The following is a 19970-nucleotide window of genomic DNA, read 5'->3' as shown; positions in this document are numbered from 1 at the left end:
TTAAATTTTGGACAACTCACTAATTATTTGAGAATGCGTAGTAGGGATGTTTTGATTCATCCTCAAGGACACGTTGACATTGAGTTGAAAAAAGATTGAACCCTACGTGTTTTATTAGGATTCAGTCTCCTCCACTCTGGCTTCAACCTCTTGTGAGGGTTGGAAAATGCAGTTATTTTTAATTCAGAAAATGTGTAATGGATTCCAATAGTGACCCAGTTTCACAGTAAATGTTTATTTATTCATGTATCGTATCACAGGACAATAAACTCATTCATTCCCAATTATGTTTTCAGTGTTTATGCTCTTGTCTTTTGTTTAAACTCTGTGAAAGTCTCTGTAAGGTTAAAAGTAACTTTTGCTTAAGAAAATCCCAATTCAAAAGATTTGAGCAAAATGACTTTCTAGGTATAACAATCACATTTAATTGTAAATGTATGTAAATGTGCTTTGGTGAGGTTCATTTCAAAGACTTCATTAGTTGTGGAGTCTCTATCATTTTGAAATTCTTTAGTTCTGCTTTTGTTCTTTCTTTCACACATCTGAGCTCTGGTCTCCAACTGTGCCAAAGCTTGATTTGGCTCCAAAAGGCTGTAACTGATCAGAGCCTGCCACTGGTTGTGCCAGCAAAGCCCACACATTAGTGGCTTTTTTTTTTTTTTTCCTTCTTTGAGTGCTTGTGCCCACCTATAAGCGATTTACTGTGACCAGGCTATGCGATCATCAGAGCATGCTTTGAATATTTATGTGGAGGCTGAAAGCATAGTGCGCCTGTACACTGAGGTGAATGACTGTAGTTCTTCAAGGAAAAAGCTGCTCTCACATAAAATCTTACTGTATTAAACTTAAATTTCCATGAAATGAAACACTGTCTGCTCCACTCAAGTCTTCTTTTCTCTGATTCGTTGTCTTTGGATTTAGCTTATTAAAGTCATATCAAGATCTAATTCTGTACTTTTCTGATTTTGGTAAAGGTAAACCTTGAAATAAAGTATATATAGAATTCAACATAAGTTAACCCATTGTAACTGTTTTTGTATATTGATCTATTTGTCTGTGTTTGTCTGTGCATGTGTGTTTTTTCTTTAGGTCTGGCCGTCCAGTTAGTTTCATGGTGGTCTTCAACACCCCCAACCCTCTTAGTAAGATCTCCTGGGTCAACCGACTGCACTTGGCCAAGATTGCACTAAGTAAGCACACATGAGATACTTACAGACTCACACACACACACACACACACACACATCCACATCAACACACTCACCAAGAAGATCACTGTGTCATTTCTTCTTAAATAGGATGATGCAATGCAATGAAAGCACCGACAGTGTGTTCAACAAATGCTTGGATACATTATCACTGTTTTCTTCACACCATGTTAGTGAAATGCACAACTGCTGTTGCAATTTATGTAATCAGGGATAAAATAAAAACCTTACTAACTAGGTCACTGAAAGGTTATGTACTGAGGAAAACTAAAACATAGATAACATTATTAATTATTTATTTTCCAATTCTCCATGTGGAATTTTTTAAATAGAAAAAAAAAAACTTATTATGAAGCCAAATTCCACTAAAGAACAAAAGGATTTAAAGTTACTGAAAAAGTTGTACTGTGTTCGCTGGTGAACCTTGTTTTGAAATTCCTTTCTGAACATTTTGTTATGGAGACCTGTCAGCGGTCAACCTTCACCACTGGCAAAATAACAACAAGCATATCCCCAGACCTGTCTCAGCAGGGACCACAAGACCTGTTTCATTTTTTATCTCTTCCTAACCTCTGTCCTCTAACCCTTTACCTCGCTGAAACAAGTCTGACCATGCAGTTCACAACGTGCTCATCAGGAGTTCATTAATGTTTACTGTGATCCAGTTGTTACAAACAGATGGTACATGTAGTACAGGTATTATAGACAGCACTACATTTATGTATGTTTGTCTATTGCTGCATGCATATTTAATGTACTTTGCCCCTCTGTCCCTTCTTCTTATTATGTCAACTATGCTTTAGCATATGTTAGCAATGCATATTTAAATTCTCTCAAACTTATTTCTGCTCATTTGATTCTCTTGTTCAGCAATGAATAAATTAACCATGCAGCTGAGGTTCTCAGTTTTAAAGAGCTTCTGCTTGTTGTGAGTTGCTGTATGAAAGCATTATTGCATGAAAGAACAGCTAATCATCTTAGACTAATTATATGCATACTTTCTTTTTAGGATTGATTTAATACCAAACATGTTACTTGGATTATTAGCAGGTTGTGTATATTGAAATTGGATGTAGCTTTGCTGCTAAAAACATAAAACAGTTTCTATGTAAGTCTATTGAAAGATGCCTGTATTTATTCTGAATATCTACTTTTTGTATGTAGTTTACAGTGTCAATCCTTTTTTTCACTTTTACCTGACTGTTTTTACTTTCTAGACTGGTTTAGTTGGTAGCAGGAGAAGAGGTGGGTAGTGAGTTCTTTGATCTGAATTAGTTGTTTTTTTTTGTAATGATGATATTAGTTTTGACATTTTTTCTCAATCTCTAAAGTATCACAATTTAAACATAGCTTTATATTTTTATCTGTTTGATTACATTGTGTTCTCAAATGATTCGTTTGAATGAAATAAGATGTTATGATCAAACGGTTACTACTCACTACTTTTGTTTAGTCTTACTTCTACATGAATAGCAATACATTGGAGAAATACTGCTCGCTCTTGAGTACAATTGTTGGACAAGCTAGTAATCTCTGAATAAAATATACGATAAAGCAGCATACAATCTAATTTAATCCTCCTGGCATGCGTCTTTTCCAGTTAATTTGTTTGAAACATTTTTTTTTTAAAGGAAGTAACATGCTACATTCATAAGCAAAGTGCTTTCCAGTCTTCTCAATGACTGTGCCAAACTAGTTGGGATAACAGGTCAACCGTAAGTCTAAAAGGTTTTGTGCTTAGCAGAGATTTTCCTGGCGGTTTGTTTTAAGAGTATTTGAAAGGTCTATGTAACAATAAATATATAACACGCACACCAGATTCCTTGACTGTACTGCAGGCCCACCTGTCACAGTTTGGGGTATAGAGGTGTATGGGGCATGTGGCGTATCTGTAGACACTCCAATTGCGCTTGACAGAGTGACATCAAAGACGTCAGTTGAGGAGCAGAGGAGGCTGAGGCTGCAGTGAAGCGCAGCATCGCCAGCTTTTCCCTGTTCCTCACACCTTTATCAGCAACACAGCAGGCGTACTGATGAGGAAAGCTGCATAGTTACTGCATGCAGCTTCCTCCCATTTGGCAGCTGTGTGGACACTCTAGTGATATTCAAGGCAAGATACAGCAAATTATCCTTATCTATCTCTAATAAGAAACATGTGTTATATCAATATTTTTGGGGGTAGACCATAAAAGGTAAATACAAATTTGCATGGGAAGAAAGAAAGAAAAATATGATGTAAAATTTGCCTTTCAACTCAGTGAGTCTGAATTAATTCAGTAAGCAAAGTTTATTTGGTGTTCACTTCAGCAGAGAATAACAAACATGGATCGAATTTTATTTCTTTATTGCATTTTTTTGGTTGTGGAAAACACACTGCCAGTCAGCACATTGGATAAAATGCTAATAAAATGTAAATGCAGCTCTTTTCTATCATATTTATTCACTTTGTTTTAAGAGGCTGTCTGCATTTATCATGAAATCCTATTGCTTGTGTTCTTCCAGTGCTTTTTCTAGACCAGTCGTTTCCCAACATGGCCCTCAATCCATTTGAGAGTTTTCTGATAACTTTTGCTACCATTTTTTTTATTGCATGTGTGTGTTTTCCATTGACACATATGAGGTTGACACATTTAGCCAGAGCAAGTGAATCCTGTCCTCTACTACAACAACAATAAATACAAGATTTCATTAAAAATGCATTAGCATAGTAGAGTGAAATGCACTGACATCATAGAGTTATGGCAAGAAAATCACAGAGAGCCTGGGATGGAATCCATCTTTTCTGTCAGTGACTGACAGCATGTCTCTAAATTTGTGCCATTGTTTTAAAGGATTGTTCTCTTTATGTCTGAGAGTTTAGCTAAATTCATGTTTCCATGTCAGAATAATATTATTTATTCATAAAGAACTACATTTGGAATATTTTTTGTTTTGCATGACTCATGAGACTTGGTTGTTCTACTTCTCAGATGCTGGGCACATTTTTGCAAACTCTCGTTTTTTTTTTTGTTTTTTTTTTGAAAGTAGAAGTTACTTGCATATCATTGCTATGCAGCCATGTCACTGAAAATAAAAACTTTTTTTTTTTTGCCAAGTAATTCTTTACATTGATTGTATAAAAACAACATTACACATTAATTTCTGTAATATTCAAGTGTCCATTGAATATCACATAGATTACCCACCTGCTTAAATGTGAATAAACATTACTTATATATAAAGTAATTATTATGCAGAATTATGTAACACACAGGTTACTGGAATTATTTACCAACATTTCCTGAGCATAAATCAGGCAGCAGAAAACACAGTTTTCTTTGTGTAAGAAAGGGTTCAAATATTTAGATAAAATTACCTAATTGTACAAAGTCCTTTCTTTCAATTGTTTGCACTGTTAATATTATTGTGTTTTAAGATATCCAGTTAGCTTTTGCTCAGTCATGAATTTGTACTTGATAAGAATGACATTTGGCAAGGGCAACAATTTCTCACCAACAGACTTAGGCACTCATTTTCAATTGTGTCATGAAGGTTTGGTGCTGGAAGCTGATCGTCTCAACTTTGTTATCATTCCCTTCTGAGGTTATTTTCTCCCTCATCGGTACTAGAACTTAAAATCTAAAATTTAAACTCTTAAAACATAATTTTCTTTAGGCTTAAGAGGACACTTAACAATGTTTATATATTTGATTCTCAAATAAACTCTTGCTGACATTGATTTTAAATATATTCTAGTTCTAAGAATTACACATAAATGTTCTGATTCCTTTGATATGTCAGAGACATATCGATAAAAAGCTTAGAAAAATTATTATTTTGATTGTTGACAGATTGAGTGTATTAACTCCCAGCTTTTGATCGGTTCACTTTACAAAGTAACATAGTTATGACTTGCAAAGTCAGTTTTATTATGTTATTAATGCATGACAGATACCAATTAAACTGCATTATTCTTGTTTGAAAAAATTGTGAGAAAACTAATTTAATGTAGTAGAAAATTCAGAATGAGTAGGCCTTAATCACACAGTTGTTTATGAATGAACCTCCATTTTGGCCCTTTGAGGAACTACTGCTTTATCCATCACTTAGATAAAAACAAATCTAATAGAAGCGGGTGGCAAGATGGGTTTCATTGACTCTCTTGGGAATCGATATCACCACCAACCTGGTCAGGATGACAATTACATGTTAATTGTTTTACACCAACACTTTGCCTTCCCAATCCACCAAAGGTAATTACAATGAAGGAGTTGTTGATTTAATTTCACGGATGGTGTAGCATCACAGGGGCTCCCTCGTCGTTGTAGTCGTAGGCAGGTCTGTCCTCTGTTCAAAGGGAGACCTACAGTTGAATCAGCATTTTAAACTCACCGAACCATGGTGTTGTTTAGTCTGAAATGGCTGTCTTGCTCTGGAATGTCCCTGAATATTGGACAACACAAGCGGCAAATGTTATCATGCATGATTTAGTGAGTAATTAAATATTGTGAAACTCATTTTCTCCCGACCCATCGCCACACTAGTGTTTATCCTGTTACCTCCAATTAGAGGAAGCATAGCCTACATCGCTCATTGGAAGAGTTCTCTCTACCACATCTGTGAATATCGTTAGCTTTTAATGGCATTTATGCGTTCTGTATTATTAGTTAGGTCTGTTACAGGCCTTGTTAGTGGATGGGGGATTTACGCAATGTGGTATAGAAGCCAAGGCTAATGTTATGCTTCTCCCGTAAACAACACATGTCACTTTATGAAGGCCTGCACAGTAGTTATAAAGCCTTGAAATAGAAAGTGAGAATTACCCCATAGTGCTTCCTTGCCAGGACCCGCTGGGTCTATTAGAAACCTGGTGTGCTACTGCATTCTTTAAGTCTATCTGAGTGGCCCTGCTGTTTCTGAAGGGTTTTCATGAAATGGCCAAAAGCATTGCCTAATTAATGGGCTTCCTCAGTGCAGAATTAATTGTTTTCTACCATTCAGAGTCGGCTCTTTCAGAAAGGGTTAAAGCGTCAGACTTTGATGGCTCTCACAAGAAGAAGAAGAGCCCGTCAAATCATGAGAGATTGTTGCTGAGGCGCAGGAGACAGAATGAGAAGAATGAACGAGGGCAGGGAGAGGGGGATGTTGAGGGTGTGCATGATTATGTGTTTTGTGTGTCTGCGCGAACATGTGGAGAGTAGGAAGAGGTGGTTGGTGACAGGGGGAGTAGGACTAAAAGGATGATTGAGACAAGCAATCAGTCCCTCAGTCCCGCTTTAGGGAAGAAAGACAGAGCAGGAGGCCGTTGCCTGCGGTTACATTGCTAAGAGTGAAGAACTTGTTTTTTTTGTTTTGTTTTTTTTTTCTCTTATGTATCAGTATGAGTGGAGTGTGGTTTAGAGGAACTAACACACATTTTGGCACACCTTCTCGATCCACTGTGAGCCTATGCCATGTTGACTGAACAGAAGATGAAGAAAAGGAATAAAAAATAACCTGCTGCATGGGTGATCAAGTAGATTTAATTTATCAGCACACAGATTCACATGCTGTCTCTATTAAACAAAATGAGCCACACCTAATGTGTTAACCTTGTCTTTTTATTTTGTTCACTTTATTAGGAACATAAAAAATATGTTCATTTGAACACCTATAGCACAAATATAGAAGAAAGTCAGCTCTAAACTCCTTCACTGGAATTATTTCTGTTAGCTCTGAAATTAATCTGTCAGACTGCAAAGATTATCTCCGTATCTCGCTGTGCTCAAACATGCGAAATGTTTATGATGAGTAAACATTATCTCAGATTTAATTAACAGATCCCACACTTGCATTAATCCATGAGAAATATCAATTGCGCTGCTGTATTTAATTAGGCTATATCTTTGCCCTTTGTGTCACCAGGGCTGATATAGCACCATGCCCTGCAAATTAATCAAATTAATCAGCAAAAGACTTGAAACAAAGGCATGATTGGAATAACAAAACTGAGAGACTAAGTCTTCCCTGTAAGTGTTCATTCCCACCACCTTTTTAAGAGATGCTGGGCGTCTGTAGATCTACAGCTTTAGTTTCTGGAATCTTTAAATTGAAATTTATTGCTTCAAATCAACAAGTCATAAAAACATAAAAACATATGTGATACCAAAACAATGGAAATTTTAAAAACTATTTTCGGTGATATTATGCTTAAGTTTTGATTTTGACAAATCTGTCTACAATAACATCTTGAAGTCGGTTTAATGAATGTTTATATTCTGTAACTGTGTTGATTCACTAAACGGCAAGGTTCAGTCTTGAAAAATATACGACTTACCTCTATTATTCTCTGTGTCTGGATGAGTATGGAAAAAGAACAAAATTGTTAGTTACCAAACATTATTTATTGTTTCATTCACTAAAATACAAAAATCAGAATTTGTAGTAATGGTTTTCACAATCATCTTTAACAGAGTATATTTGTTGATTTTAGATATGCACAGTCACATTTATTTATTTATTTTTTTGCTGTTCTTTAAATCAGAATTTTTAATCTGGGTATTAAAAACACATAGACTTTGTGTTATGTTTTATAACATACTTTCATAACTGTCTCTCTTCTTTGTCTATTTATGGGTTTTATTTAGCCTAACCCTAACCCTTTTTCCTTCTTTCTCTCCCATACCCCTTTATCCATTTTAACTTATTGCCATCCCTGTCTCTCTTTCTTTTATTGTCTTTTTCCCGTATTTAATATTTGTGTATATTTCCTTTAAAGTAAACCTAAAGCAGTTTATAACAGACTTTTAATAAAAATTCAAGTGGAGCATATTGGCAAAAACCACAATACTTGTGAGAGTAAAACTGCTGGGCTTCATGGTTAGTTAACTCCAGTTAGTTGAACAATTAGCATAGGATAACATTGCTCTGGCTTAAAGAACTTGTCATGTATTCTGCTATCCGAATAATTAGGTTTCAAACTCATCTGTCTAAAAACCATTATTCCAGAAGTAATTTTCTTGGTGTTTGTTCGTTCTAGCAAATTTTAGCTTGCCCTTCATGCTTTTCTTAAAGAGCAAAGCATTCCTCTTCGCACACCTCCTGTGAAACTTAAACTTGTACCATCATTGCTTGATTTTACCAGCATGAATTACAAACGGGGGCAAATATTTGTTGTAGGTCTTTATAACATTTATGGTTTGCTAGATGTTACTTTTTCTTTCATTTTAAGTATCACCTTCATTTCATCACATGGTGTACATTTTATGCTTTGAATGCCTCCCAAGTGTAAGATAATTATGACTTAAATCAATCAGATTGGAGGTCAAAGCATCCAATTTGCTTTGTTTCAAGCATTCAGCATGTCGAGGTGTAAGAATCTTTACCAGTGCAGAGTGTCTTCATAGTGTAGCTTGGGATTAAGTAAGGTTAATTACAATAATAACTGAGTAGAAGCTGTGTTGATTGTCTAACAGTAAAAATTTTTCAATATTTTTTTATTTTTTTTTTTACAAAAGTTCATTAGAGATTGGCTTTTTTTGGCGATCAAATTATGTATGCTACAGTGTCGAATGTGTAAGAATGCAATGCTAGAGTGTCATTCAACTAAGACGGCATATCTTTCAAAACTGCTGAAAAGCAAGACACAAACCTTTTATCCTCATGATATCATGATTTATGAAACACTTGCACTAATTGACCAGAATAATGTAAACACCAAGTTTAAATTTCACATTTTGTGCGGAAGTATATAAAACACTGAAAAGATGCAGACCTTCTTTCATTGCATTTTATGTGCCTACTGTAGGCATGGATTTATTGCTTACATCTTAAATTAAAATAAATATTGATACTGGTTTGTTTCTTTAACGAAGATGTTTTTCAGTTATAAGTGAGGAGTGAAGAGTATCTAGCCTTCCCTTTCTATACAACCTTTCATTCAGTTTAACATTTTTGTCTTTTTTGATTTTTTTACCTTGTTACGAGCCTCATATTCTCTTTAATGGCTGCTGGTCTGGATGAAAGTCTTGGCAAACAGACTTTACTTGAGAATGACATACTAGACAATCTGTTAATGCATTCAAGGAGTGAAACTCACAGTGTGTATTTTTAGTTAGACTTGTGCAATTAGAGGCATTGAAGTTGGCTGGCTGCTTGGATAATAACATATCTGCCAACTGAATTATACATATAGAAGCACATGCACTGTATCAGTGATTAATCCAACAACAACCATTAGTCACAGCATTGTTTCTACGTTGTTACAACAAATAAAATTAATAAATGAAGTATCTGTTCAGTTGATGGAAAATTAGCTGCCAGAAAACATTAACCTTAAACTTGCATAGTGTGGAACAATGCAATTTTATGAAACAGATATGCCTAAAGATAAATACTTCTTCGAGAAATAAATCCAGCAGCAGTTTTTGATTAATTTCTTATGCTTATACATATAACTAAACAGATATGAATTTGCAAATGAATGTTTAAATCCCTACTGCCACTTGCGAGATAGTGGGTGGTGTCCATATTTTATACTTGTACTGTTTTGCAGCTAAAGTCTGTGTTTATAATTTATTTCACTTTTACCTTTCTCCTTGCAGTGCAGTAAAGATTAATATTTATTTATATTCATTTGGAGTTTATTTCAAAGCTTCTCTTTGTGTGTACTCTGACAGACTCAACACACATAGCCAGTACATCTGAACAGAAGTTTATTAAAGCTAATGAAGAAAGTTGATAATTACTCTGCGGTAAAATAATCTACTGGCCTTGGTGTCACTTCTGCTGCAGTTTGCCCTCAATTAACCCATGTAGACCCTGTGTGGCATATGATTATGACCGCCCACATGTCTAGAGAATGTTTCAGGGCTTCATGCACTAACCTTTCATATATGTGACCTCAAATCGTTTTGTGTCTTGGCGGATGGTTTCTCAGAGACTGTTGGAACATCACACCTGTACTTAAAAATAATTTATTTAACGTAGACTACACAGCTTAGAATTGCTGTAAATCAAAAATTTTCCTGCTTCCAGGTAATTTTCTGACTCTCATGCAGAATGTCATTCCATGCCATTTACGGGATGTGGAATGAATAAATAAAAAGAGTTAATTATACAATGATAAATGTGCACTAAAGAGGGGCTTCGGTGAAATGTGTGTAGAGCGGCGAAGTATATGTGAGGATGAAACTTTGTAGTGAGCAGACATTATTAAACAAAATTTGGGACGTTCTTTCAGTGTAGATAAAATGCAGGCTAACATATCCAGCAATGAGAAAGTTATGCGATTATTTTCAAATACTAACAACATAGTTGACATACATCTGAAAATGTTTGACTATTTATTCGGCTTATGACAGAGATAGAAAGTTTACGGTTGCTAATATGGGCAATATGAATTGGTGAAATAAACACCAAGGCTGTGTGATGAGTGGAGAAAAACTTTAATTTGTTTGTTTGCTTGTTTCAGGAGAGGAAAATTCCCGAGGTTGGTTATATGGAGAAGATGAAGGGAAAACAATAGTACCATTTTCCTGCCCACTGCTTGCCTGTCACATGCCTGTCTTTGCTACAAAGTCACCAGAAAGAAAGGTAAATTTTCACTCACTCACTCACTCACTCACTCACTCACTCACTCACTCACTCACTCACTCACTCACTCACTCACTCACTGATTCATTGTCTTTTTGTAAATCTTGTGCAAAATTTCACCACTTACTGAAATTTGTGAGATTGTATAAATCACTGCAATGACAAAGTGACCATATAAAATTAAAAATTATATTGTAGTATAAGTTATCTGAAGTTATCTTTGGACCTAAAGAGGAACAAACTAGAGTCAAAGCACAGCTTCAGGTTTTACTACTAACAACCTGCAATGAGGCCCGAAATCTGGGGGTAGTGACGAACTCTGACCTGAACCTTCAGAGCCACAGAAAGACTGGTACAAAGTTGGCCTTCTATCACCTGAAGAACATTTTTAGGATTAGAGATTTAATGTCTCAGCAAGATTTAGAATGAACAAATATTTTCAAAATATGTTTGTCTGTTGTTACCACGTTCACCAAAACACAGTTGTAACACTTTTGACCTCCAAACAGTAAATTTTTTACCCATTCATAAAATATTTGCCAGGTACATTTTATGTTCACCTGTTAAAGGATTTATGAAAAGAAGACTTTCCTTTTCTGTGGCTTGTTAATTATTTTTTTTTTTTGGCTTTTGTCCATGGTGTCATACTGAGCTATCTTTTCATTGTTGGATAAAGGAAAAAATAGCCACCCACTGGAAGCCTGAAGCTCTTTAGATCTCAGGTGGTGGATTTTTTTAGACTTTATTTCAGGCTGTGTAGATTTAAGCCACTGTTTATTTAATCATTGCATGCTGGGAGCCTGCTAATTGTAATCTGGAAATTGTGAAAGTACGCATTTAAATTTAATCAAGGTTAGTTCAACAGCTAAAATTAAGATGGGGCGAGTGTGAGTTTATTTTGGTAAATTTTGCTTCAGAAAAAAAAAGATATATATAATTACAAGTTCCTAGGACTGAGTTTGGCGCAGTTCTTTGTGGCATACACTCAAAATTCAGTGCATATTTTTGTGGAACCATCATACATTTCAGTTCAGCTCAGACATCATTAGCTATTATCACATTTGCTGTAGATTTGTCAACTTCACACTGATTATAACAATCTTTCATTTCACCACAACCCAAAGCTCTATTGGCTGAGATGTGATTCCTGCAGAGGCCACTGGGGTACATGGCATGTACAAGAGTGCATGACCCAGCAGGACACAGCCATCAGTGCAAACCTTTACAAGGCAGGAGGTATCAAAGCGTGTAAATACAGGGGCTAGCATCACTAATAACAATTCTGACACAAGTGTTTTTTTTTTTTTTTTCTTGAAATGTAATTATCATTGCATAATTTGGTGACTTGACTTCAGTTATCTGATTATGATAAAATACAGGGCAAAGATTGTAGTAAAATTTGTGTCTGTTTGTTTTTTATTATTAACCAACTGTAATATTACACAATGTAGCAGAAAATAAATAAAATAATGACCTTTTTACTGAAGTCTTTGACTGTAATCTGCTTGTCACCTAAATAGGAATACTATTTTCTCCTCTTTATTCAGCACAAATGCATAATCACATTCTGCCATATTAATACATTAAAAAGATATAAAATTCTGCTTTTAAATTAAAAGTGTAAACTCTGGATATGTGGTATTGTCATTCCTGCATATGTGCTGGCATGAACTATGTGAGTAAATTCCAGTAATTTACTGGACATATGGGGGAGAAACTGCATTCAGTCTCATCACACTAGTATCAGATCAATACCAGTTCTCACCTTGGTGTCGATGGTGTCAATATTTAGATCAATACTCCCAGCTCTAATGCAGTTTCCATTAAATTCTGACCCTGCAATTTGAAGATTACAGCTGAAATGAAGAATCATTTGACCAGGAAACCTTTTCCAGTTTGTTGCAATCCAAATTTTGGTGAGCATGTGTGAAATTTAGCCTTTTTTCCCTGTCGTCAGATATTGAGAGTGACAGATTGGGTGGTCTCTTCCTGATGTAGCCTGTCTACTTCAAGGTTTGATGCATTGCTTTCAGAGAATGTATTTTGCATACCTTCACTGCAATAAGTTGAGATCCTTTTGCGGTTCAGTTATCTTTAACTAGTCTGCCTATTGCCCTCTGATTTTTGACACCAACCTTGCATGTGTTCACACAGCTGTAATTTAATGGAGATTTATTTTATGATTTTAGCCACTCTGTATAATAAAGAGGATTAGGACCACTGGAAAAAAAAAATATTATTCTTAGTATTATATGTTCTGCTACATACACATATTGTGTTTGCATGTGGCATCTCCTTACAAAACAGCTGTTACTATATTCCTTCTCTTCTATAACTTGATGAGTTCACAATTTTGTTATTTTTGTTGTATGTCCACATGCTGTTAGAATACACACATTGGCAATATCTCTCTACTTTCCTAACAAATCTATTATATTTTTATGAAGGAAAACCAATTTGCATGTTCTGGATGACTAAAAGATTAGAAGACTAATTTAATCCTCTAACCGGGAAACCAGCAATGCAATGCAGTGAGCAGCAATGATACCAATAAATCTATGTAACAAAAGATAAACCAAATTAAGCTCTCACCTGGATTATTTTGCTGCGTTTATGAATTGAAATAATGATTTCAAATCACCGCTTGTTTCTTAGATGTTTAAATGTGTTGTAGCTGTGCATGTTTTCATTCCCTGGTATTTCTAAACTGTCAGTGTTTATGAGGCAAAGAGCCTGAAATTGGATTACATTGGATAAATCTGTCAAAGCAATTTGACTTTCACTGACATGAACTCTACTTCTGAACACGCCATTAGTCCACAGTTATGACAGATTTCTTTTTCTTATAGTGAGAGATTGCATCAAAAGAGATTATAGAGTGCCATTTTACACACTCACTTCCTATTGAATGCAATCAAAGCCCACTAAAATGCACCATCTCACTGATGGTCTCACTCAAAAATGCATAGACTGTTGGAGTTACAAGGTTACACAAGAACATTTCTTCAAGTTGCTACCTGACGAATTTTGATCAATACAAGCTGTTAAGACAGAAAATCTTCCAACAGATTAAATGGTCAGAGCAAGCAAGGTATATACTTAAAGGGTTTTAGGAGTCAGTAAAGTTAGTTTTAAATATATTTTTTTAGAGCTAAAAGAGAATATTTGGACCTCTTTTGTAGACATGGGGCTTCAAAGGGGAAGTTGAATTACCATGTCTACTGGGGAGGATGCTATAAAGTGATAATGCAATTATCTCAATGGCAGTTGAACCCCGATGTGTTAATCAATGTCCCATCATTTGATTAAGACCTATGCATTAACCTGTACTCTGCTAGCCATATGGAGGACTGAGCAAAGTCAGGTGAAACAACAGCTGGAAGAGCAAAAAGTCAAGTTTTGACATGGTAGAGAGGGTTTTCCCACCAGATTCTGGCATCCAGAAGTTCTGCCAAAAGGCTGTTACATGTGACTGAGTGCAGAGCCAAATCAATTAATATCTTTCAAGCCAGGGGGACATTGCAGCCTCTGATGATCTTCTTAAATTCCCAGCTCTAATAGTAAATAAATGAAGCACCTGAGCATACCACTGAAGAGCTTGGCAAATTAAAAAGTAAAAACAGTTTAATGCATCTTGGTACTTTTGTGCTGCTTATTCCTTTTTTGTGTGGCAAACGGCTATCGTCTGCGGTTAGTGTACCGTTCTGCTGCTTGTCTTTTAACAGGTACCAGAAAGAATGGCCAAATCCAGCCTTAGCAGATCTACACTGGCTGCCTTTTCATTGCCGTATTGATTTTAAGATTCTTTTACTCACTTCTTAAATTTTTTATGGTTTGCAACCTAATTATTTAACTGTTCTCCTTATCTTTTACAGTCAAAAATAGTTTTTAGATCTTCTAGCCAGGCGCTGTTAGTGTAGCCGATGGCCAAATTAAAGCACAGTGGGGATCAAGCTTTTGCAGTTGCAACCACCAGACTCTGGAACAAGTTGCCTCTTGATATTCATGCTGCAGTGTCTGTACAGTCTTTTAAATCTCTCCTGAAAACTTTTTCTTTAATTGGCTGTCAATTCGAGATCAGTTTGAGTTCCATTAGTCGTGTTAGATTATGGTGTTCTATACTTCAGCGTTTTATCCTTTTTATTGTCCTCGTTGATTTTTGAGTTTAGTCCTTTGAACTTTGGCTATTTTTAGTCTTTGTGAAAGACTTTGGTCAACACTGTTGATTTTAAATGTGCTACGGACAAAAACTTCACGTTGACAAGGAACACACAGTTTAAACCATATTTGAGTCAGTGCTCTTTGTAGCTTTGCTATTTCATACACAAACAGAATGTCCATGTCAAAGGAATGAAGTCTAGGTATCAGAAAGCTGAAGAGGTAGGCGTTTTTTCTTTCTCTTTTCTGACTAAAGAGAAGGTAGAATTAAATGGAGTGACTTTAAGTCCTTCATGCAGAGCAGAGTGTGATTAGGGGCTTAACTCAGCAGCAGTCCCCTCTCTCTCTCCGTGTCTCCATCTTTGCCTCAGCCATTGCCTCTGAGACACACACATGCCTCTGTGTGCCAAAACTCCACAGCTCTTTCTCCAGCTCTTGCAGCTTCTCTTGGCAGTCTGAGTTACAGTGAGAAGAAAGGATGAAGAAAAGGAAGCATAAAAGAAATCCCAGATTAAAAGAGATGTGGCCGAAGGGGCCGAAGCCATTTCCTGCAAAAATTTAGTTCTGAAGCAAAGCAGGAACAGCACACACACACAGGTCACCTAAGGGAGCTAAGTCCACTGCTAGCTGCTTGCAGTTCTGTATGTCGAGGTCCACTCAGTGGGAGCTTGAGAGGGCTACAGGGCGAACTCGTTAGGCTCCGGAGATAAACCTTATCACAAGTCTGCGAAGTGAGAACAGCGGGGGAGGACTGACTCTTCTCAATTTATCACTTTCATTCTCTTCCTCCCCCCCCGCCTTTTCTCTTCCACACAAACACAGGCACACGCAAACAGGCAGAAAATCCAACTCTATCCTAGTTAATAGATAAACCACATTGTGATGTTTAAGGAGTCATGGCACGCTCTCTTTCAGTGGCCTTTCTGCCATCTTTGAAATATGAAACAGAGCAGGTTTGGCAGTTTGCCCATCGGGAGCTGTGAGGTGGTTGGGTTAAGGGATTAATATGAGATACTAAAGCCAAAAGGGTAACAGATTTTTACACAGGAGAATTCACTTTTAAGTGGAACAATTAATGCCAGATTCTGTAGTTTTAGTATATTAGTGCTTGAAGTACGGTTTACCCAGACAGGCTCTTTAGGTTGATGTAGATATCAGTGAAAAATCAGGTGGACTTTTAAATAAAATACCCTACAAAGACCTTATCAGTCTTTAGCTCCAGATACTTGAGATGCTTTACTCTGAAAAAGTTAAGTTGTTAGTTCAAAGTCTCCACACCAATAAAAGGCGTATTTACGCAAGCCAGTAATCTGACAGCACAGCAAGCTGTTTACCAACTGGCATCACAAAGTGCGTTGGGAACTAAGGGGCTTAAATTACATACCTGTCTTTATCTAGGACACACATATTTTCTTGTGCACAGTATTTCTGTTAAACAGCTTATTCAGCAAAGCTCTGAAGAAGATCAGTGCTTTGTTGCTGTCCTGTTTCAAGCTTCCTTGCACACTCACATGAACCCTTTATATTTGCAGTATTTTATGTCGAGGGGACGGGAATCTCTTGGCCACATAATTCACACCAGAACGCCGAGCTTCTTCTGGAGTCTTAAAAAGGTTATTTTATGTCCAAAAGCAAGACTTTAACTCTGGTAAATGCTGTTTGTTTAAAAACCATTAATGGAGGAAGGGGTTAGGAATAGCTGATAGGCCAGAACTCATGCATAGCTTTGAGAATTTCCACATGTAAAATTTAAAGTACAGAATTCCTTCCGCTGGGAAGGATTATGTGCTGCATCCATTTTTTTTTTTTCCTCCCTTCTGAAAGGATTGTGTCTGTTTTGCAAGTATCACATCCTAACTCTGATGCACTTCACTAGTCCGGATAGATCCCACAGATTATCATCATCTTTCATGCTTGCGTCTTGTTCCTTTTCTTTAAATAAAAATGTGCAATTAAGCTTGGAAATCCATTAATCCCGTTACAAGTTGTAACTTTTCTCGGCGCCTGTTGAAATTGCTTTCTGCCAGGTCACTGGGATCTGCACTTGTTTACTTGGCTAGCTGGTACTTCAGGAGAATGTTGTCTATGCTCTTCTTACTCACTGTGTCATCCATCTTCCCCGCTGATGGAGTGATAAGCGAGAGGCACTGAGCACTCGGCTACCACATAAAAGTGGTTGCATGCACTGAAAATGAGCTTGTTGAGTGGCATCTTTTTGCACTAGGAAACACATTTTGTTCTCATGCCTACGTTTATGGCATTGTCTGGGGAATGACTAATTTACACACATAATGTCTCAAAGCTCTTGCATCCAGACTGAATGAAAGAGCTATGTGTGAAGGCTGTGTGCGTATCATGTCACAGATGAGACACTGTGTCATGAAATATGGATTAAAAAGGAGAAGGACAGTGTGAAAAGGTGGCCTTTGCCTCAGGCAAGATCTTTCTGATGATTTATTTCCTCTTCCCAAGACTGTTTTTTATTCTAATTATTTAAGCCACAGGCATCAGGTTGACACCTTATGCAATGCTGCTTGCTTTGTTCTTCCTGAAGGTTGTTTGCTACCTTTCAGAGGAACAGATACCACCACTTTGTGCATTTGTTCAGAATAGATGCCACAGCATGGATTAAAAGCTCATTCTCTGCGCTCAGACGTAGCAGTCCTCTCTCTGACTCCATAGTAATATCGTTTTGGCAAACAGGAGGAACAAGCAGCACAATGTAGAACTGCGAGTGATTTATTTATTTATTTATTTATTTTCTGAAATCAGGTTTCTTTTCATTTCACATGAGTTAGTTTTCGTTTTAATTTTTTATTTTGTGGGAATAGGAATGATTGTTATGATGCATGTTTTTGACCTAAAGGTTGGCTGTAGAGCCCAAGCCACTTTACATGCCACGCTACTTTGTTTATAAAGCAGGTGAGGTTGATATCTACTGCCAAAGAAGCAACTATAGGATTACAAATACACTAAATGTTTTGTTAATCTACTGAGGTTTATTTTTTTAAGTTGTATTTTTCAAAGACACATTGAATATGGATCTCACTGTGATATCTTGTTTTTGTCTGATTCAGGAGTAAAATTGGCCCCTGTATTTTTATAAACTCTGAGAAGGCTCTTGAATTATTGAAAAATAGAAGTATAATTTTCCCTTCACAATACCAAATCAATGCTGCTCAACCCATGAGTTCAAAAGGAGGCATATGGAATATAAGAAACGCTTAACAAAGTGTCAGTCATATTTCTGATTATGAAGCTGGATCAGGGCATACGTGTCTTTGTGGCTGTTGGTAAGAGTGGCTCTGTTCAGCAAAGCTTAACTCCTGGCACACTAAACTTGTCACTGTCAGAATTACAGAGGACTGTGACAGCACACACCGTCCAACTGCTTAAGATTCCCAATCAAAGAGGACCCCATGCTGAGGTCAGGTCACAAGTCAAACTTTGTTATTCGATAAGAACAACTCTGAGGCAGCTGTGACAGTTTCCAAAATCTCAGCTAATGTGCTAGGAGTGTGCAGAGGTCAATCCTTTTGTTTTGTACTCTGCCAGTGCTAAGCAGAATTTGTAGCCAGGTTTATTGAACTCAAATGATAGTCTGTGGGTACTTTGAAGAATGAAGCAGAAAAGTGCTGGCTGTGCACCTCCTCTCGCAAAAAAGTCAGGTGTTCTGTAGGGAGCAACAAAAAAAGATATGAAAACATAGAAGCAAAGTGGAAATTTGAGTGAACACTACTTGGTAAATTCTGGCATGTGAAATGGTACAAACTGCAGGGATGGCATGGAAAATGTTTCATTTAGTTTCATTGTCTCTGAGAAAATAGAATAAAAAAACAATTCAGAAAATACTTAACTAATAACTCTGATCTCAATTGGACCATTGTTTGATCAGTTTGTTTGTTTGTTTTTCTTTTATTGTAAGTGTGAAACCACCAACATTGTGACATATGGACATCATAAGTGAATGCTGACTTCTCCCCATATCGGCCTAAATAGCACCACTGCTGAAAGACTGTAGAAAAGTTGCAGATATTGGCATAATTATGAGGGTGCTGAAATAAGTAGTGCAACTGCCTGAATGTGTGCTTTAGCACAAATGTGGAGATACAGTCTCATTTTTAAACCAACCAAACAAGCTATTTATATAATAATGGAAAGAACAGAAGAGAAATATAAATATTCTTTCTGTTAGTTTCTGTTTTGTATACTATTGTGACTACTGACAGAAATGGAGAACAAATCCCTACACTTGTCCAGATTCACTGTTGGAATTTAAACAGTAAGGAAGTACCACTCATGGCCTTTGTTTTGTTACTTTTGTATTCATGAGTCCTTACTTTCATAATGGGTTTTTTTCTTGTTCTTTCCAACAGAGGGCAGTGCATTTCCTTATCTTTTAATTTTAAAGAAAAGCCACACCCACTGCCTGACAGTGAGGTCATTTGCAAAGGCCCCAATCTGTTGCTGTGACAGTTAACATGCTAATTACAGGGAATCATAGACACTGAAACCATGCCTCAGAGTGGAGTTCTGTTTCTCTTGCCAAGGGTTTCTGCTCGTTCTGTACTTGTCAAGATAGCATGCAGGAACAAATTAACTACCCAAAAGGGAAATCCAGCAGATCTGCTAAATGTGCTAATTTGGTCACATTCTTTCCCTGTGATTATGCATCCATGTGGGGAAGAAGATGGGCAAAAACTACTTATGTTTGGAAAAAAAGGGGAAGAAAACCCTGCATCCTTTTTGATTTCTAATTGTGCCACATCAGAGAGTTTGTTGCCGTTATCTCTCTTCAGTCTTTGCTTTGTTAATTAGCTTTCCCTCTTAATACTTTTAAGTATCTGGCAACCCCAACAGTAGATGCTGCTTAGTTTTGTTGTAGTAGGTCAATGTCAAAGGGATTAAAGAAGGAAAATAAGGTTTAACACACAAACACATGGTCAAATTCTTAGCTTTTACACAAAGCTGCCTTTTAATCGCTATTACAACAGAATATTTTAGAGTGAGCAAATTTAGGGGCAGGGAGAAGGTTTGAGGGTTGAAGAGATTA

General features: G+C 36.6%; 1 protein-coding gene across 4 annotated transcripts in view; it reads left to right on the top strand.

The window, feature by feature from the left end:
• LOC106947881 (rho guanine nucleotide exchange factor 10-like protein) overlaps nucleotides 1–19970 on the top strand; it is a 122690-nt gene that overhangs the window by 68315 nt on the left and 34405 nt on the right. For all 4 annotated transcript variants that reach the window (XM_015033183.1, XM_015033185.1, XM_015033182.1 and 1 more), the window contains 2 exons: nucleotides 1090–1190; nucleotides 10638–10759. In XM_015033183.1, the coding sequence (XP_014888669.1) occupies nucleotides 1090–1190; nucleotides 10638–10759 (223 nt within the window). The remainder of the gene's footprint in view (nucleotides 1–1089; nucleotides 1191–10637; nucleotides 10760–19970) is intronic.

This window comes from Poecilia latipinna, unplaced genomic scaffold (assembly GCF_001443285.1).
Source record: "Poecilia latipinna isolate Pla-1442-1.1 unplaced genomic scaffold, P_latipinna-1.0 Scaffold260, whole genome shotgun sequence".
NCBI lineage: Eukaryota > Metazoa > Chordata > Actinopteri > Cyprinodontiformes > Poeciliidae > Poecilia > Poecilia latipinna.
Note: the sequence above shows the minus strand (reverse complement) of the source record. Positions and strands in the feature narration are given on the sequence as shown.